Source organism: Cygnus atratus, chromosome 7 (assembly GCF_013377495.2).
Source record: "Cygnus atratus isolate AKBS03 ecotype Queensland, Australia chromosome 7, CAtr_DNAZoo_HiC_assembly, whole genome shotgun sequence".
Lineage (NCBI taxonomy): Eukaryota > Metazoa > Chordata > Aves > Anseriformes > Anatidae > Cygnus > Cygnus atratus.
The window spans coordinates 11048949-11066886 of NC_066368.1; the positions used below are offsets into that span (position 1 = coordinate 11048949).

General features: G+C 53.8%; 1 protein-coding gene across 2 annotated transcripts in view; it reads right to left on the reverse strand.

Moving 5' to 3' along the window:
* Nucleotides 1–6734, reverse strand: part of MXI1 (MAX interactor 1, dimerization protein) — a 52260-nt gene extending 45526 nt beyond the window's left edge. Inside the window, exon 1 of one of the 2 annotated variants that reach the window (XM_035547682.2) lies at nt 6537–6734. In XM_035547682.2, the coding sequence (XP_035403575.1) occupies nt 6537–6711 (175 nt within the window). In that variant the 5' untranslated portion in view covers nt 6712–6734. The remainder of the gene's footprint in view (nt 1–6536) is intronic. The other variant, XM_035547685.2, reaches the window with a different exon arrangement.
* Nucleotides 6735–17938: the final 11204 nt, after the last annotated feature.

Genomic DNA, 17938 nt, shown 5'->3' on the forward strand with positions numbered 1-17938 from the left:
GCCCTACAGAGGTAGGCAAGCCAACCACGGAGCCACAGTAGGTCTGCAAAATCTTTCAGTTGTCATCCCAAGTGCTAGTGTGGGCAGGTCAGCCAGTAAAATGCCAGATTTGTATGTGACAGAAACAAAAGTGGGTGGAAAGTGAATGGCACGAAGACGCCTAGTGCTATTCAACTGCTGACCAAAAAACCCCCAAAGTCACATTTAAAATGTGGTTGAGCAATCCACAGGCAATGCTGGGGAGGGGCTAAGGGAAGAGTATTTTAGGGGAGAATGAGATCATTTAATTTAGTGGCTCCAAATGATCTGTAAGTACAGTTTTCTGATTATAAGTGCTTGCTGCTTGGCATCCCTTCTGGCAGCTGTGATTCACTTTCATTGTGTGTTCTGCTGTTTCGCCCTTTAGAAAGGGGCTTTTTACATTTTATTAAATGGCACTTCGGCAGCCCTCCATTTCCAGCCTTAATAACGGATTTGTTAATCTCCCTGATAGCCTTTCCCTCCTCCTTAGCAACAATTTAAATATCCAAGAAGAAATCTGCAGTGCAGAAATCAATTAATATTTACATCTGAAGTGCTGCTATGCTATTTTAATCAAGTAAAACAGATGTGGTCTGTTTTTTACCAACACCATCACTTGCTTTAAACTAGCTGCTTCTATCAGGGGAATCTTCTAGGAGCTTTCCAGAAAGTAATGTTTAAAGCTTCTCAAGACTGCAATGACTTCAGTTTATTTTTTTTCTTTCCACTCTGCAGGAAGGGAAACTGAGGTGTAAGCAGCATAATAGCTCACACGAAGGCGGCACACCCTAAGCTAGAAGTAGAACAAGAATACAGCTCATGAATCAAGATGCCCAACCCTCTGCTTTGAGCACGAGGTTTAGAAATAACACAGTGCTTTGCAACCTGGGTGTTATTTTCAGCAGGGGCAACACCTTTAGGTTAAACTGCCTAGTTTTCCATCCCTTGGTTGGCTTTTTCTTAAATCCTCCTATCCTCAACTCTTTGCAAAATCAGCTAGGAACATGAATATGGCAAAAGTTGCAAGAGTTTCCTTTGCCCACCTTCAAACAAACCCTGAAAATTCTTGATCTTGCTTTCAAAGCCTTGCAACCTAACACCCCTGCAACTAAGGCATGAACAGAGATCCCCATGAGGAAACATTTTCTGCAGCTCTCAAATCAGTAAAAAGATTCACTGGAGTGTGGAACAAGCACATTTTTGGTGACAAGAGTTCCATAAAACTCCTCGTTTTTTCTAGCCAGGAGAACAAGAGCTATGGCACACTTGAACATCCCACCTACCAGCACACACTAACAACCACTTCTCCATTCCCATACCCATCTCCCTTCTGATGCCTGCAATACCTTTGGTAAGGGACACAGCGTCTACAGGATGTGGCCTCATTTCTCATCTAGGAGCCTCGTTCTTTTGCGAGGCATCAGATAATCCCTCTCAGCACTCCCACTGGTGCCTGGAACCCATCCAACGGTGAGGACAGAAATTGCTCACAGCCAAACCACCTGGATACCCAGGAGTTTGAACAGGAATAAATCGCACGCTATATACGCTGATTCAAAGAACAAGCTCTACCAATCGATACGGCAAAAAGCCACAGGTGTACTGGCTCTTCGGGCTGCTGGCTTGCTCCCATCCTCTGGGAGATGTGTTGCTGTTTTCAGACCTGCCCCAGTTCATTCTGAGTCAGTGACTCATTCTGTGACTTAGGTCAAGTCACTTGACTAACCCAGCCGCAAAATTAAGTAAGAGGGCCTCCCTTAAGAAAAAAATACATCGCATACAGGATGGGGTCCCTCAGCTAACTAACAGTAAGGTAGGGTTCTCCAGACAATGGCAGAAGGCACTTCGCTGCCAGCTCTGAGGATGCTCTGCTGACAAAGGACGTGATCGGTTCTCAGCAGGGCTTCTGGCACAGCTTCTGTTCCACCTCTGCCCTATCATTTCTCCCGCCGTGGCTTCCTTCTGCATTTTATGACGAGGTCCTAACAGCCTGAGTCAAAATAACCCAACCTGGAAGTGGCTAACTCATGAATCACTGTGGCCAGGTCACGAACCAGGAGGAATGAAGGAGGTTTATTGTGAGCTGGATGAAAAATATAGAAATGAAGGAGCCCTGCACTGCTCCAAATATTGCATCACCGTAAGATCCAGGACCACCTATACCGACCTTGAGCCCCGGGTTCAGCTCTCATTGATTCACGGGAGCTCTGCACACAAACTTAAGGCAGCCTCGGCTCCTTCTGCCCTCTACTAATTATAGGTTTCTGATACATCTCTGCTCTGGCTTGTCAGAAAAAGACCCCAAACTGCCCATAAACAATGGAAGGAGCCACGTGATGAATATAGTGTTGACTCACCCTCAAGGCTCAGATCTCCTCTCCTTGAGACAGGATTATTCAAGAGCAAAGGACAAATCTAGGGTCACCCATTTGTTATTCCTGGTCAGAAGGTTGCTAAACACAGGCGGCACCTGAAAGTCAGACCGCAAAGAAGATCCAGCTAGCTTCTTGTGAGGGGCCGAAGTCCACTGTGCACACCTCTACTAAACACGTGAATAAGGACACCGCTGTCATGGTGGTTTGCTCGCCTTTGTGATTTTAGAAGAGGATGTGACAGCGTATGTCTGTATCTGTAGTGAGATCAGTATATATTACGTACCACGTCTATTACAGATAAAGCATCATATCCAAAGAATTAATCATGTGTGTTTATGCAACCTTCCACTGACATAAGCATGAGTCCACGAACACACAGGTAATGCTTGGCACATGCTAACCCCAGCTGAATTTACTTCAGGTCCCTCTCTCTAAAGACATCTTCCAAACTTTAGCATTTCAGCTGCTTTTACACACTGGTACCCGCTTCCAGCCACACACAATTGTGAAGAGGCATCGGCAGAGGTTACCCATGCACCAACGGAGCTGCCCTCAGCAGAGCTTTCATTTCTGAAAACAGCCAGAGTAATTTTTCATGTGATGTTTCTATTCCTTTGATACCAAGCTAAGATTCCTAGAAACAGGTCATTTGGAAACCCGTCCGTGTCCGTTAGCAAGGTGCGTTGGGGCTGGGTCCTGTGGTCTTGCCTTGAGAGCTGCATCACCAGGCAGGCAGCGCTCATTTCCAGAGGCTCTACTGGAGAAAAGACTTCTCTATTACTTCAGTACCTAAAATACCCCGTTTTACCCAAGCAGTCTGAAAACAGGACTCCATCCTACCCAGTCACTGCAGTGTACTCCAGATAATTTTGCAGACCCACACATTCTAGTTTTTAACGAAGCGAGTGAATACCAAAGCAGTGTTTTACTGTGCTGAACGGGCACCGCTGAAGTAGTGTCCCACTGCTCCAGACCTGATGGTACGCTGCAAATGCATCTACGGGGGAGCTGGTAAAAAAAAAAAAAAATCGTCTTATTTCTCACTGGGCACCAAGCAGCTCGGGATCTGATGCCTTGGCTGGAAGTCCTGCCCTGACATGGAAGGCCCTCCTCACACTGCTGGCCTGTGGACAAGAGGCAGGGACCTGGCGTGTTTTGGGGGCTGGAAGGGGCCTCGGAGCTGCTCCTCCACCACCAGTAGGTGCGGCATGCGAGCAGGGAGACAGGATTGCCTCCAGCTCTCGTGGGGCTGCTCCACCAGACAGCACCCACCCCTGCTTGGGACAGCGTTTTGAGGAGGTGAACAACCTGTACGGCCGGCAAGGGCTTGGAAGAACAAATGCGGGCACTGAGCACGGCTTATGAGAAATGGTGTAAACTAAGATCACCTCCCGGGCTCGCCCAGCAGTTACAGCCCTTCCTCAAACACCAATCTTTGGCTCCCAAAGTCCTTCAGGATGCACTATCTGCGTGACGAGCAGTGCCATCCCATCAGGATAACGCACTGGCTCCGCTCCCACCCTCTGCCTGCTGCTTCCCCAAAGCTGCGCCGCCGATCCCAGCACCTTGTTGCCCGTCCCCAGCACCTGTCCTCCTGGCCAGGTGGAGACAAACGTCCACCTGCTACCTCTGTTTCTTTTTTTAAAGACCGTGTTTCCTTGGGGCAGGGCACCGTCATTCCCCTACGTGCACAGCACCTAGCCCAGCAGGGCTGTGACTCAGCCGCCTTCCTGGTGGGAGTCACACCGAAATAGCTCCTCAGAGCCCTGCCTAGCACCGCGGTCAAATGACCCGGGCATGCTGCAGGAAGCAGGCGGGTGCTGAGTCTGCCTGCCGCCAGCCGGGACACAGCTCCCATCACCCGACTTCTGGGGCTGGACTCCTTTGTTATTGCTAATTGCCAGGTAGGAGACAGCACAGATAAGCGAGGAGCCATTATCAGCGTCTGGCAGCCAGCACGGGGTGCACCGAGCAATCCTGCCTGCTCCGGCAGACTAAAGGGCAGCGTATCCTCCTGGTGCAACAACCTGAGCTGAGCACGCAAATCTCTCCCCAGCCAGGCCAGGTATATACCCTAGGACGTAACCCTCCTGCCTCTGCAGCTGTTCCCCAGTTCAAACCGGGCCCGTCGTGCTCGGAGGTTGTTTTCCAGTTCCAGCAGCATTTCTCTTTGTTTGGGAGCAACACGTCAAAGCTGCCTGTTCTACCACGGTCACGTCTCGAGCAGCACGTTCAATAGCCCAGCCCTAGGCTAAACGGGACTTTTCAACCTAAGACGTCCCGATTGCCAACAAAAAAAAATTGAAAGATGTTGCAGAATCTCCTAAGAGAAGTGAGGAGTTTAATTGCTGGGACCGTGATTATCGTCAGCGGAAGATTCAGTGTAAACAACTTGGATGTGAACGCTTTCTTTCCAAAATAAAGCAACAAAAATCCCGTATCCCCGCGTCCTGCTCATGCAGCAGAGCCAGCAAGTTACACCAATCAGCCCGTTTTTCGGTTCCAAACACAAAAAGGATGCGTTTTTTTACCAAGCACGCAAAACACCCGATACCATCCACGTCACGGGCAAGAAGAATTCCGCCAGCCTCCCCCAGCAGGAGAAAGCACCGCGACAACACGGGTTTTCCTAGCTCCCCTCCGAGTCGCGAGCACTCCTTAAAGAGACAAAAACAAGCGGAAGGGCTCGGCCGGGATTTCTGAAGCAACCGCGGCTGCTTCCACACACGCCAGGCTGGTTTCTGCTGCTCGCTCCTGGCCTTTCCCTGCGCGCGGCCGCCCCTGGGCTGCTCTGCTCCTCCGCCGCGCGGCCGTGCAGACTCACTATGAAACGACAAACCGTAAACGGGAGGCGAAAAGCCGGTGTTATTGCAGGTTTGGGGAAGGGGAAGGCGGCCCGGCTGAGAACGAGGGCTTGGGGACCACCAGCAGCGGGGTCCCGGTCCCACAAAGTGGGGGTGCCCCGTATGGGGGCCCTACGGCCCTCGGAGCGGGGCGAGGGGGTGACGCTGCGATGGAGACGTGCCGTGAGGGACCGGGGGGTGCTGCTGCCGGTGCTGTGCGGAGTTTGGTGGAGAAGAAAACGCAGCTTGAGGAAGAGGAGGAAAAAGAGGAAAAGGGGAAAAGAGAAAGCACGGAGTAAAAAAAAAAAAAAGAGAGAGAGAAAAATAAAAGAGAGAAGAGCAAAACAAGAGGGAAAAATGAGGAAAATAAAGGAGGAAAAAAAAGAAAAAAATGAAATAAAAGTGAAGGGATAGATGCGGACGAGGAGGCACCCGGGGACACAAGGGGACACAAGGGGACACAAGGGCACCCGGCGGCCCCCGGCGGCCCCGGGCTCACCCCGCCGCCCCCCCACCCCGCTCCGCTCCGCGCCCCGCTCGGCAACACGTGACGTCACGGGGGGGGGACCCCGGCGCCGCGCATTGGCGGAGCGTCGCGCCAGGCCCCGCCCCGCGGGAGGCGCCCGCCAATCGGCGCGCCGGGCTGCCTCCATGTGCGAACCATGCGCCCGCGGGGGCGGGGCCGGGGACTGCCCGCTCGGGCTCGGCGCAGCTCCGCGGGCGCGCAGCGCAGCTCAGCTCCGCTCCGCGCAGCGCGGTTAACGCGGCGCAGCGCCAGCAGCGCAGCGCGGTGTGACGCCGTGCAGTGCAATGCAACGCAACGCAATGCAATGCAAAGCAGCGCCCCGGGGCACGGCGGCCCCTTTGTTCCCAGCACGCCTTCCCCCCCCCCCCCCCCCCCCCCCAGCCCCTTCCCCGCTCCGCGGGGGGGAATCGCGCAGTTTGCGCGCATCCTCCGCGCAGCGGGAGGCCGGCCGCCACCCCGCAGCGGCCGCTCGCCCTGCCCTGCCTTGCCCTGCCTTGCCCCGCGGCTACCTGGCGAGCGCCGCCGCTTGCCTACGTGACCGTGCCCATGCCCCGCCGGGGGCAGCGGGGACGCGCCGCCGCCTCCTCCCCGCCCGCGGACCCCCCCCCGGGCTGCGGACCGCCCCCCCCCGGCCGTGGGACACCGACCCGAGCCGTGGGGCAGGCGGAGCACACGGCGGGGGTGCCGGGGACCGGGGGGTGCCAGCCCCGCGGCGCTGCCCCCCCAGCCCCGAGTAGTGCCTTTACGCCCCCCCCCGGCTCGCTCACTCACTTTTATTCTCCTTCTCGATCCGCTCCAGGTAGCTGGCGGCCTCCAGCAGCACCTGCACGTTGCGCAGGAAGGTGTCCATGCCCGCGTTGCACAGCTCCCCCAGGGGGCAGCGGGCCCCGCCGGCCGCCCCCGCTCCCCCCCGCGGCTCCCTCCGCGGCCGGCCGCGCTTCCCCATGCCCCGGCGGCTCCCAGCCCCGGGCCCTGCGCGACGGCGGCGGCGGCGGCGGCGGCGCTGCGTGTGCGGCCGTGGGGCCCTGTGCGGCGGGGCCCGGCGCCGCCGCGGTCCTAGCGCTGCCGCTGTGGCGCTGCTTCGGGCCCCGGGGCCGCCGCCGCCGGCCCGCCCCTTCCCCGCTCCCCGACGGGGCGGCCCGGCCCGGCCCCGCCTGCGGGGAGCTGCGGCGGCGGGGTTGGACGGTGTGCTGCCGCCCCGCGTCGCCCCGCGTCGCCCCGCGTCGCCCCATGTGGCCTCATGTCGCCCCACACGTGTTCCCGCTGCTGCGTCCCCCCTCAGGGATGCCTGGCGCTGTCACGCCAAGCTCTTAGGGCCACCCAGGGTCCCCAGGCACAGCCCCGGCTTCACCCCTCGAGGGGTGTTGACACCAAGTCGGCCGAGGTTTTTGAGCGGTGTCCCCGCCAGTTTTGAGGGGACCCCCGGCCGCAAGGTGCCCCCCGACATCAGGGGACCCCCGGCTGCGAGCATGGCCCTGGTGCCCCCCCCACATCACGTCCAGCCCTGTCAGGGAGCGATAATTGGCACCTGCGGTGTCACGGGGACCTGAGTCACCGGGAGCGGGCTAACCCCACAGAGCAGTGGGTGAAGTGAAGTCCCTCAGGCTCCCCAGTGCTTTGGGGAAGCACGGCGGCAGCATTTCGGCCGTCACACGTGCCTCGTGGGGCATGTGCCAGGGCCAGGCTGGGCTGTGTGACCACATGCCAGCAGCACCATGTGCCCACCTCAGTCCTGCCTGGCTGCTTGAGGCGATGGCACCTTGTCTGAGCAGGGATTTCAGTGACACAATTCATCCTGTCACCGCAGCTGGCCGAGTGCCCCCAGCGCCACCCAAAACGGGATGGCTGGGTGTTGGTGATGCCAGCACCGAGAGCCAGCCACGTTTTGGGGTGCCTGGAGACGAGGGGAGGCGCGGGGCAGAGCCGGCTGTGCCAGGAGCGCAGCGGGACGGGACACGCTGCTCGGCACCGCGGCAGCACGTCCGCGAGGCAGAGCAGGATTTCTGCTGGAAGACAAGGGGCCGAGCCAGGCAGGGTGGGCATGGGAGCCAGGGCTGTGCTGGCGATACAGCCAGGCAGGCCAAGGGCTCCAGATGTACTTTGTTTTATTCACTCCGCTATGTAGCTGAGGTAAGACACGGTTTCAGGTCACATGCCTGGTGCCTGCATCCTCAGTTACCTTCTGCATTTCTTGGTCCTCCGTGTACACCGTACACAGCCCTTCTGCTAGGATCTCGTAATGCCCTGTTCAAATCAGGGCTGTGCAGCGTCCTGCTTTTTCCCATGTGACAACGCCAGGTTTGAAGCCAGCACAATCACCGTTTTGAGACGCTTCCCTATTAGCTTAGTTCCAAAACTATTATTATTATTATTAAGTTACTTCCACAGAGAAAAGCAATCGGAATTATAACTCTCTCAGAACGGCTTTGTGCTGGAATTGTTCGAGCAGCTCTTGTGCATGTGGCCAGGCCGCGGGGTGCCCCGGGTGCCCCCAAGAAATGGGGTGGGTCTGTGCAGCTCTGAGCCCCAGTCACAGCCCCAGTGCTCTGCCCGGGGGCACTGCCCCAGCCCCTCAGTGCTCTGTTTCTTCTAAATTTCTTTGGGCATCCGTTCTCAGCCATCAACAGCAGCAGGATGCCGAATTGGCCTGGCTGTCCTTGTGCTCTGCTACCCACACCTGTAGCAGCCCCAAACCACAGCTCCCACGTGGATACAGGTCTGTGCAGATGATGGGTCCTTGGTGGGACTTGGACACCCGTCACGGGGACAGTCCTCGTACCGAGCTGTCTGTATGGACACGGCCCGGACCTGCCTGTCCTGCCTGCTGCTGCGATGTTCCCTGGGGCGTGGGGTAGGGAGGTAGCTGCACTGCCACGGGGAGGGCCTGAGGAGAGGCCGGGATGCTGGGTTTCCAAGGGAATGGACCCAGGAGAAATGGGGTTTCCATGGGATATGGCCTGGTTTACATGCAGGGGCATTTCCATGGACATTTCCCCTGCCAGCATTGCCCCCTGGGCATGCCACATCCCGGCAAGTCCCATCTCTCTGCTCCCACTGTGCATGGGAAGGACGGGACACAAACAGAGCAGTGAGGGAGAAGGTTTTGCAATATCGCCGGCTCCACACACCCAGCGACCGCAGCCCGGCACCCCATGCACGTTAGTCGAAATGCAGCCAGCTGGGCCGGGCTCTCTTCATTTGCCTTCTTGTTTACGTCGTTTAACCTTTGAGCTCCCCCCGAGGTTTTAGTGTCAGGCTTCTCTCCGCAGGGCAGTGGCGGAGCTGCTTTGCCGGGCAGAAGCAGAGGGGCTGGCTGCACACCCATGGATCTGCTCAGGGGAGCCGGGGCGAGCTGGGACGAGGTGCTGGCACAGCCCGGCTGCCCACGCCATCGGCAAACCCTCGCCCCCTTCCTCCTGCCCCTGTGGTGGCTGTGCCTGCAAAACGAGGCTGCAGCATGTGAGGGCTCCTTGCCCGAGCCCTCCCCAGGTGGAGGAGGCTGTAAATCACCCCTCGGACAGACTGTGTGGGATGTGGAGGCAGTGAAAGGGTTGGGGGCCAGAACAGCTCTGGGTTTCGGTCTGCAAAGTCTCCTGGACGCACCTGCTCTCTCTCCTTTATGGCTAACGCCATCGTAATCCTTTTACAAAATTTCACCTGCAGTCTGCTGCTGCCCTTTTGGAAGGACGAACCTGTTTTCCAAGTGATAATTGCACTGCCCATCTGTCAAGGGCAGACATTTCTCACTGCTCGATAGCGGTACCGAGATAGTGGGAAAGAAAAAAAAAAAAAAAAAAAAGGCTTGGAGGGCTAGCGCTTTTTTTTTTTTTTTTTTTTTTTTTTTTTTTTTATGGTGGTGGTGGTGCCACAGTGTGTGTGGCACAGACTAGAGCTGGACTGGAGCAGCTGGAGGCAAAGCAGGTTTCTGATGGATCTGGAGTGACTGCTAAAGGCTCGGTCTCACGGCTGGACCCGGGGACTCCCCACACCACCGCCTTCACCAGGGCAGGGCAGCAGGAAGCCTCGATCAGCGCTAAGAACCACGGCTGTGAGGAACGACATTTTGTCTTTTAGCATTTCTTTTCCCACTCCGATACCAGTCTTTTCACTTCCAAATACCTCGGCATCCATTTTTTTCATTTGCAACCTGTTTGGAAAAATAATCTGCCCTTGCACGTGAAGGGTTATTGGCATCACTGCTTGCGGTCACCCAAGTGGCCCCAGCCCAAAAGTGAGCGCAGGTGGAGGGTGGCTCCTCACCTGGGTGCCCAGGTGTGATTTCACCAGGGTACAGAAACCAGCCAGCACGGAGCGATGCTCAGAGATCGGTGAAATCCTGGATCTCATTTTTTTCCTGCTTTCCTATAAATCCTATAAATCTTAAAGCTGCTCCAGAGCCAGTGCAGTGGTCCACCGAAGCACCAGCACTTCTCAGGATGCTTGGGACTCATCCAGCTCTTAGGCGCTCCCCAGCACTCCTTCTTTCCCCTTCACACTCCTTCCTTGGACGGTTTATTTATGGGGAAGAAACCAGCATTACTGATCAAATATTTCCTTGTTCACAGAGAAAGGGGGCAAGGCTCGAGGCAAGAAGAGGATTGAGGAGATGTTTAAAGACAAAGGATTTCTCCGTCTTCCAGTCAGACTATTTTTCCCCACTTTTTCAAGGCACAAATCAGACACCAATCTTCATTTGGAAGGTTAAAGCAGCAGGGGAGGAATCTTGCTGTTTTCACTTCCTGCATGCTACCTGTTTGATTTGTCTTGGGTTTTTAGGGAAGACCTTTCCTGACCGATCCAGGAAGTTTTGTAGGCAGCACTTCAGCGAAGTGTGAGTACATCTGCTCCTGAGCAGGCCAGTCGGTGCTGAGGGGCAGTGTCACCAGCACTGGCTGCAGGCTGTCCCGTCAGGCCCTTGCCTGCCACCTGCCCTTGCTGCCTGCTTGCCCTGGTGCCCAGCAGGCGTGAGATGGGAACGGGATGTGACTTAGGGGCACCGCCAGAGGCTGGGGCACAGGTGGCCAGGGCTGAAGGGAGGGGATGCATGGGAGCAGCTCCACCCGATGGAGTCCTTTGTCACGAAGCCATTGTAACAGCGGCGTTTCACTCCCCCTGCTGCTCCCCAAACTCAAACAAGTTTGCTCTCCCTCCCCGGTCCGCCAGCTTTCCTCCCTTGCCACCACGCTGACCTCAAGCCATTGTCGGAGCAAGCTCCTTTTCAAGACGTGACAGGTAATTCATTCTCCATCATGACTCATTCCCAGGCTTTCTGGAGAATGGAGAAAAATCACCCCCGTCTTCCTGACGTGACAGCGGGTGGCTCGCAGGCGGCAAAGTAATGCAAACGGGTGTCCCTGCAGTGCGGTGTGCTGGGCAGATCTTCTCCGCCAGTTTTGTCCTTGAGTGGCTCTAAAGCATCTCCGTGATCTCCTCTGAAAGCTGCCTCAAACTCTGCCTCAAGTTCTTGCCTCCTGCCCCTTACACAGGTGGGAGCTGTGATCTCTCTCTATTTTCACCCAGCATACTAACTGCCCTCCACACTCCTGTTTTTTTTTTCTGGCATCTGTGTTGGCCCATACATTTTCTCACTTGGGCTGTAAGCCAGCGCAAGATCTCCTTGTCTCTTGCTAGCTCCTTGCTGCTCAGCACGCTTGGTCTTTCCTAGCAGTTGATACATCGTACTGAAATGAAAAGAATAAGCATTTTTTTTATTTCCCACACTTAAGGGGAAAACATGGCCTAAAATTGTGAGGTACCAGCAGAAAACAACATTTTTTGGGGGTGGATTTGCTTCCAGATGCTGCCGGCAGGTCTGGGTGGCTCTGCGGGGAGCAGCCTGGCTCTGGCACCCAGCTTTTGGGGACACAGGCAGCGTGGTGGCGGGGTCCCCTGGAGCATGAGCATGGAGCGGTGGGCAGGGACTGCCCCAGGGGATTCAGCAGCAGCTTAGGGATGCAGTTCTGCTCCTCTTCGGTTGCTTCGCGTCGTGCCATTCACATACAAATAGCCTGGCCCCGCTGCTACTCAGAGAGCTTAGTGTCGTACAGGGAGGGTGGAAGTGGAGGGGATCTGCTGGTCACCCAGCCCAATTCCTGCTGTTCTGGGCAGCCACACCGTGTAACCCCCTTCCCAAATTTCCCAGGCTCCCAACGGTCACAACCAGCTGATACCCGGTTGTTCCTGTGCCAGCGCTCCTGCGGTTTAAACTCTTTTCTTCCTCTCCGGTATTTCCCTGCTGCTTGCCCTTCTCCTTCCTCTTCCCACCTTCCGTACCAGAGGACAGGCACCGCACCTTCCTCACGGCTAAACATTGCACCCACACTGTGGAAGTGAAAAATGGCTTGTTGCAAAGAAAAAAAACAACAGTGAGACTGATTTATTAAACCTTACCCCTTTTCGCATCCTCTCCATGCTCTCCTGGGCAGGCGGGCACAGCCGAGCCTGGGGCCAAGGCTGGCGTGGAAAGGTTCCTATTTTGCCCGTGTTTCCCAGCTGCCATGCAGATTACAGCTGTTTCTCCCCGGTCACGTTGGCTGCAATACTCGTTTGGTTGGTATTTAATTGCCTCTCCCTAACGACACACTGCACAGGGTGTAATTTGCCATTGCTGGTCAAACAATACAGATAAACGCAGCTTGCACGAAAAGGCAGCGGAGCAGGGAAACTTTGCTATCTGGTTCTGGTCTCTTTTACAGCCGGTGGCTCCAGACATGGGCGGGACGTGAAGAGATGTCTCGGCCTTTGGGACGCAGAAGGAAAATACCAAATAAAAGGTGATGCCCACATACACGACCAGCTTCCCTGCTGGGGTGAACCCAGAAATGCCCCCAAAGACACCTGGGCTGTGCTGGTGTGTGCCAGCTCAGGGCCATGGTTTTTTATGGTTCAGCTATTCCCTTCTCTTGGGCTTGAGAGATGTCTATTTTAACTTTTGTTTTCCTAATTTTGAGGTGTAAAGAACTGAAAGATATTTTAAGATTTTTTTTTTCTTTCCTATTTTTTTAACCTTAGGGGTGTGGGTACACGTACAGGAAATGGCAACTTGGTTTTTGCTTGGGAACCACCCCACAGGAGATGAAAAGCCCAGAGGGTCTTTGATGCAGGAGCCAGGAGGGCTGCCCCAATGCCCACGTGAACTCGCAGTGTTTCTCAGAACCTGGGCTTTGGCAGAAACAGACAAAAAAGGAACAAAAATGGGAAAGTTTCAACCCCCAGCCTCAACTTCTGGTCTCGGTTCCATTGTACCGTGATGCTCTGAGGCCTCTAGCATGGTCGTGGGGCATTCCTGTGCCAGGAGCTGGACCTGCCCTTCCTCTTGCAGCTGTGCTGAGGCCAGGCAGAGATCTGCCCAGCTGCTGTGAGGCCAGGGGGCCAGAGAGGTAGCAATTAGCCTGCCCTTGCAATGCTAGTGCTGAAGAAGCAAACCATGAACTTCCTTGTCCTGGCTCAGGGCAAGGCTGTGCATAATGCAGCTGTGTATTGTAAAAAAATACAGAAATGGGCGATACCCAGTATCAATACAAAGACAGTTACACAGATAGTTGGGTGGATTTTAATGCTCCTTAAATATTTATACAAATGAAGCTATTAGTCAGCATCACTTCTAAAGGACTGCAAACACCCAGAACATAGTGAACTTTAAAACTCTCGGAGAAGCAGTATCACCACTAAAATTATTGGGGAATCAATAGTCTCCCACCCCTGGACCACTCAGCATCCTCATCTCATTGCTACAAGGCCACATGAGATGAAATCGTCTGCTTCATTGCCACATTGCACACCACCATAGGCACGTACAGCACAGCAAACCACACGATAATAAGGTCCTGCCCTGGCAGTGGCTTGCTGGCAGGGTTTGGGCACACACAGAACAGTGCTGGCTTGGCTTTGGGCGCACGATCAGCACAACGGGGGTACCCAGCAGAGCTGCTGCCTCAGCTGGTCTGTGCCGCATGCACAGAGCGAGCCCCAAGCACAGAGCCTACACAGAGCCTACGTGAGCAGCAGCTCCCAGGACAATGTTATATACACGTGTAAAAATTAAATACATGTGACCAGGGAAATCATCTACTTGCTTTATTTTTTTTTTAATTATTATTTTTTTTTTTTTACACACAACACACGCACAAACATTATTTTCCTCAGGAGAGATGGCTGAGGGAGATAGCAATCCTGGAAAATTGAAATGGAAATGCAAAGTTGTTTTTGCTGAGAACTGTAGGAGCTTCCACGCACGCATAGATATATTTGCATGCATGTGTATCCACCCCCACCCTCACAAACACACCCTCCCGTTTTTACTCCCCACACTAGGTGTTCCCTGTGACAACTGCAGCTGAATGAATTTGTGCAGCACTCGGGGTTAACGAGACCGGCACGGCAGCTCATACAGACTGAAAACACAGCAAGAGAGCAGTGGGGAGGAAGGAGGTGTCAGGAGCCTGAAGGTTCCTGTGCCTTCCTTCTCCTGTTGGGAACGAGCCCCACTTAATTTAAGTTTTCCAGGCGTTACGCCATGTGCATGCCTTGGTCACTGGGGAGTTGCGGCAGGCAGGGCAGCTGCTGTGGCCTGTAGCGGCATTGGGAATGAGATGCAGGGCATTAAAGGTGCTCAACATCACAAGTTTGTATTAACACAGTGTCATTTTGTGGTCTTAACGCTGCACGTAGCCACCTCGCTTATCTACTACTGTGTGAGGCTCTGTCCCCACTGCTGCCTCCTCACTGCCCTCCCAGCCCTGGGCCCAGGCCGCTGGGGAGGCCACCGTCAGTTCAGGGCAGCTTCAGCACCGTCCATCCAGACGGCAAGGCAGCACAGCGCCCTGATCGCCTTCAGAGATTCCAGTTCAATTATTTTGTGCAATATAGATTTCTCCAATTAATGTTTTTTCCTCCACGGTCAGTAAAACAGCAACAGCGAAGGCCTCAGTTAGATCTCGGTGAGATTAGGGGCGGGGTTTAGGGGGCTGCTCTGCTCCCCGGCCTATGCACTCAGAACCATGCAAGGCAAATAATTTAATGCCTCTGCATATATTAATTATATGCAGGTATAATTAGCATGCGCATACACACACAAACACATACAACATATGTAATTACAGGCATTGGTGTTAGAGGTGTCTGGCCTGACAGGAACAGTCAGTGCTGAACTCCAAAACACTCCGGTGCTGCCTGCTAGAGAGGCGAGCGTGTTCGAAGGCGCTGGAACAAGCTGGTGGCTGGTATTTGGGGAGGGGGTTACTTCCCAAACAGCCAACTTCTCCCTCTTGTCCACCCGCCTGAAGAGGAATTGGCGCTGGGGTGGCCGAGATGAAAGGGCGAAGCACACAGGCTGCTAACTTCAGGTGCTGCGGCGCATTCACCCCATCCTCTGGAGATTACTTTTGGCATGCAGAGAAGATGCAATTTGGGAAACTTCTACTCAGGCCTTGGTCCTTGGAGCCTCTCTGAGGTATGAGGGAGGGATGCAGGGGCTGTCCTGGGGCCCCTTGGCAGGGAGCCTGGTCCTGCAGAGCCCTGAGGTGCCCTGGAAAGCCCTCATGACAGTAACAGCTCCCCTGGCAGCCGACTGCACAGCAGAGCTACGGCCTGGTTTCTGCAGATTCATGTTTTTGGATAAGATTTCAGTAAGTTTACATGAGTTCAGCGAAACTTTGAAGCTTGCAGAGCCTCTGTTGCTCAGCTGTAATGAAGACAGAGGGAAAGAGGTGAGTCCCCACCAGCCGCCCTGTCACACACCGCTCAGCCGCTGGCAGGGGGCCAGGAGCATCCCCAGGCGTCGCAGGCTGCTCCTTCCCCTTGCAGCCCAGTAGTGGGGGCTCAGCCCTACACAAGGCAACCTCAAGAAAGGATTACGAGGCTTCTGATGCCTCACACTGGGGGGCCGAACTGGCGGCTTGCTCTTCCACAGCTCTCCCTGGCATCTGCAAGCATGCCCAGCCTCTGGAGAAAAATCTAGCTGTTAAGCACCTAATTTTAGACAATGTTTGGACCTCCGTGAGGAGATGGCTCAGCAGCGTGCCTGATGAGGAGGTTGGAGAGTCTCAGCGATTCAGGAATCCCATACATCTGCATGATACGGATGCACTAATATCACACCTAAGCATAAGAGCCTAGAGGGAAAAGAGTCTGCATCTGTCACATATGGGCTTGAGACTTTGGTTTTCTCTCCCTGAGTTTGATCCAGTGCAAACGTGGACAGGGGACAGGAAGGAGAAACTGGAGAAGTCAGGCAAGACAGTCTGGAAAGGAAGTTCTGCTGAACACATGTGGAAAACACTTGTAGCCACTATTTCTGCTTTGTGTGACTACTTTTACAAGCAGATCCCAAGTATGAAACATCTGACAACACCTTAGACTTTTTTTTTTTTTAAAGCCAAACTTGCTTTTCTTCTCTCACTGAGACAACTTCGAGTGTCTCCCTCTTTGACCACTGTCTGTTATCTACTCATACCCTGTCTGTTTTTCCCTGCACAACAGTTAACATCAGCATTAACAGCTAAGTCATTCCCTTCTCAAGTTTGGCTAACATGGAAGCACAACTGTAACAAATCAGCACAAAGGTCCAACTTACCCAGTATCCTGCTTCTCACAAAGATGCAAGGGAGACGCTTAGAGAATAGCCTAAAAACAGGGCAAGCACACAGTGATGCTTCCCGACACCTTGCCATCAGCCTCTTAGTATTTACATCTCAGAGACTAAGATGCACAGAAAGTACAAAAACCTAAGCTGTGACTTTGGCAGGTTTTATTTGCCAAAGAGCAAGGAGACACAAATGGGTTAAGTCAGTGGCAAAGCATGCCTTTCTGTTTTGAAGAGCCATGAGAATTTAGTGCAACCCTCAAAACCGTTGCAGCTGAACTTCAAAAGCAGCACATTTTTCTAATACTTTAAAATATCTTCCTTCACCGTAGCCCTTCCTAGATACACAGCTGCCATGATGCAATTTGCCTTACAAATCCCCTGACGCTTTCCACGGAGCTCTTCTACCCCAGCCATCCAGAAACACTGAGAGCCCCCTGGCCTGTGGGTGAGGTTGCAAGAGAGAAGACATTTGATGTCAGGATATTCTTTAGAACAGTGCAGTAAGCTTCCAAGTGCAAAAATGTATTACGTTCTTTGTTGGTCGCTGAAGCACTGAGCTAAGTGGATGTCTTGCCTCCCAGATAAACCCCCTTCCATTTCTGGATTTTGAAATGAATCAATAAAGAAAATGAGTCCAGCATCCAGATGTCTGCTTTCATCTCGCTGCGCTGGAACTGGAATAATGCCCACCAAATCTCCAACAAAATACTTTCTTTGAAAGCTCTTTTGTTAACGGCTTTCCAACTGGAGGGAATGAAATGTAGCAAACGTGAAAATCTGATGCCACCTAACGGCCACTTGAACATTCAGCTTTGGGAGGTTGTGTTTGGCTTTGGGACTCGACCAAAATTTCAGAGTGCGAACCCTTGAATACACATTGCTCCTGCAGACGCAGAAAGACAAAAGGAGTGATTAATTGCAAAGGGACTTTGAGAACTCACTCAAGGAAATGTTTTCTCTCCCTATCCTCAGCATAATGGCCCCGTAGAGCCCCCATCACTGTAGCGTGTTTAGAGGATGAAATATCTACACGTGTAGATCTACCAGGGCTAGGCTGCACGGAGGGGAAACACAAGCTGTGGCCACATTTGCCCTCCACTTCTCACCACTGACTGAAGCTTTCCATGCTGAACACTGGTCTAAGTGAAAACTGCCTGGCTGTGTTTGCAGGCACTGTCTGCACACAAAATTTAAAGCTAATGTAATCAAACACTTCCACAGAACAAACCTGTAGGAAAATACAAGTTGCCAGAACGTCAGGTGGAGAAATCTTTCCTTTTAGAAACTTCCACTGCTGCTGGCTTTGCAACAGAGAGTGGAAATCCTGGCAAAGGACTGAGCAACCTTTACATTAGCGATGTGCTTTTTACTATTCCCTTAAAAGCCTGTGCAAAATTTAGCTGATCTGCAGAAGCAGGAGCTTACACAGGCTCTGTGAGAGCCCCGCCAGGAGCGTGCATCCAGCCTTCCAGCACCGTGCACATGCAACGCCTCCGGCCCGGCTGTCGGCTCTCTGAATGCCCTCATGTGATTGCCACGTGGCTTTTAATTACTGCTTTCCAATGAGTAATTTCCAATTTATGCTATG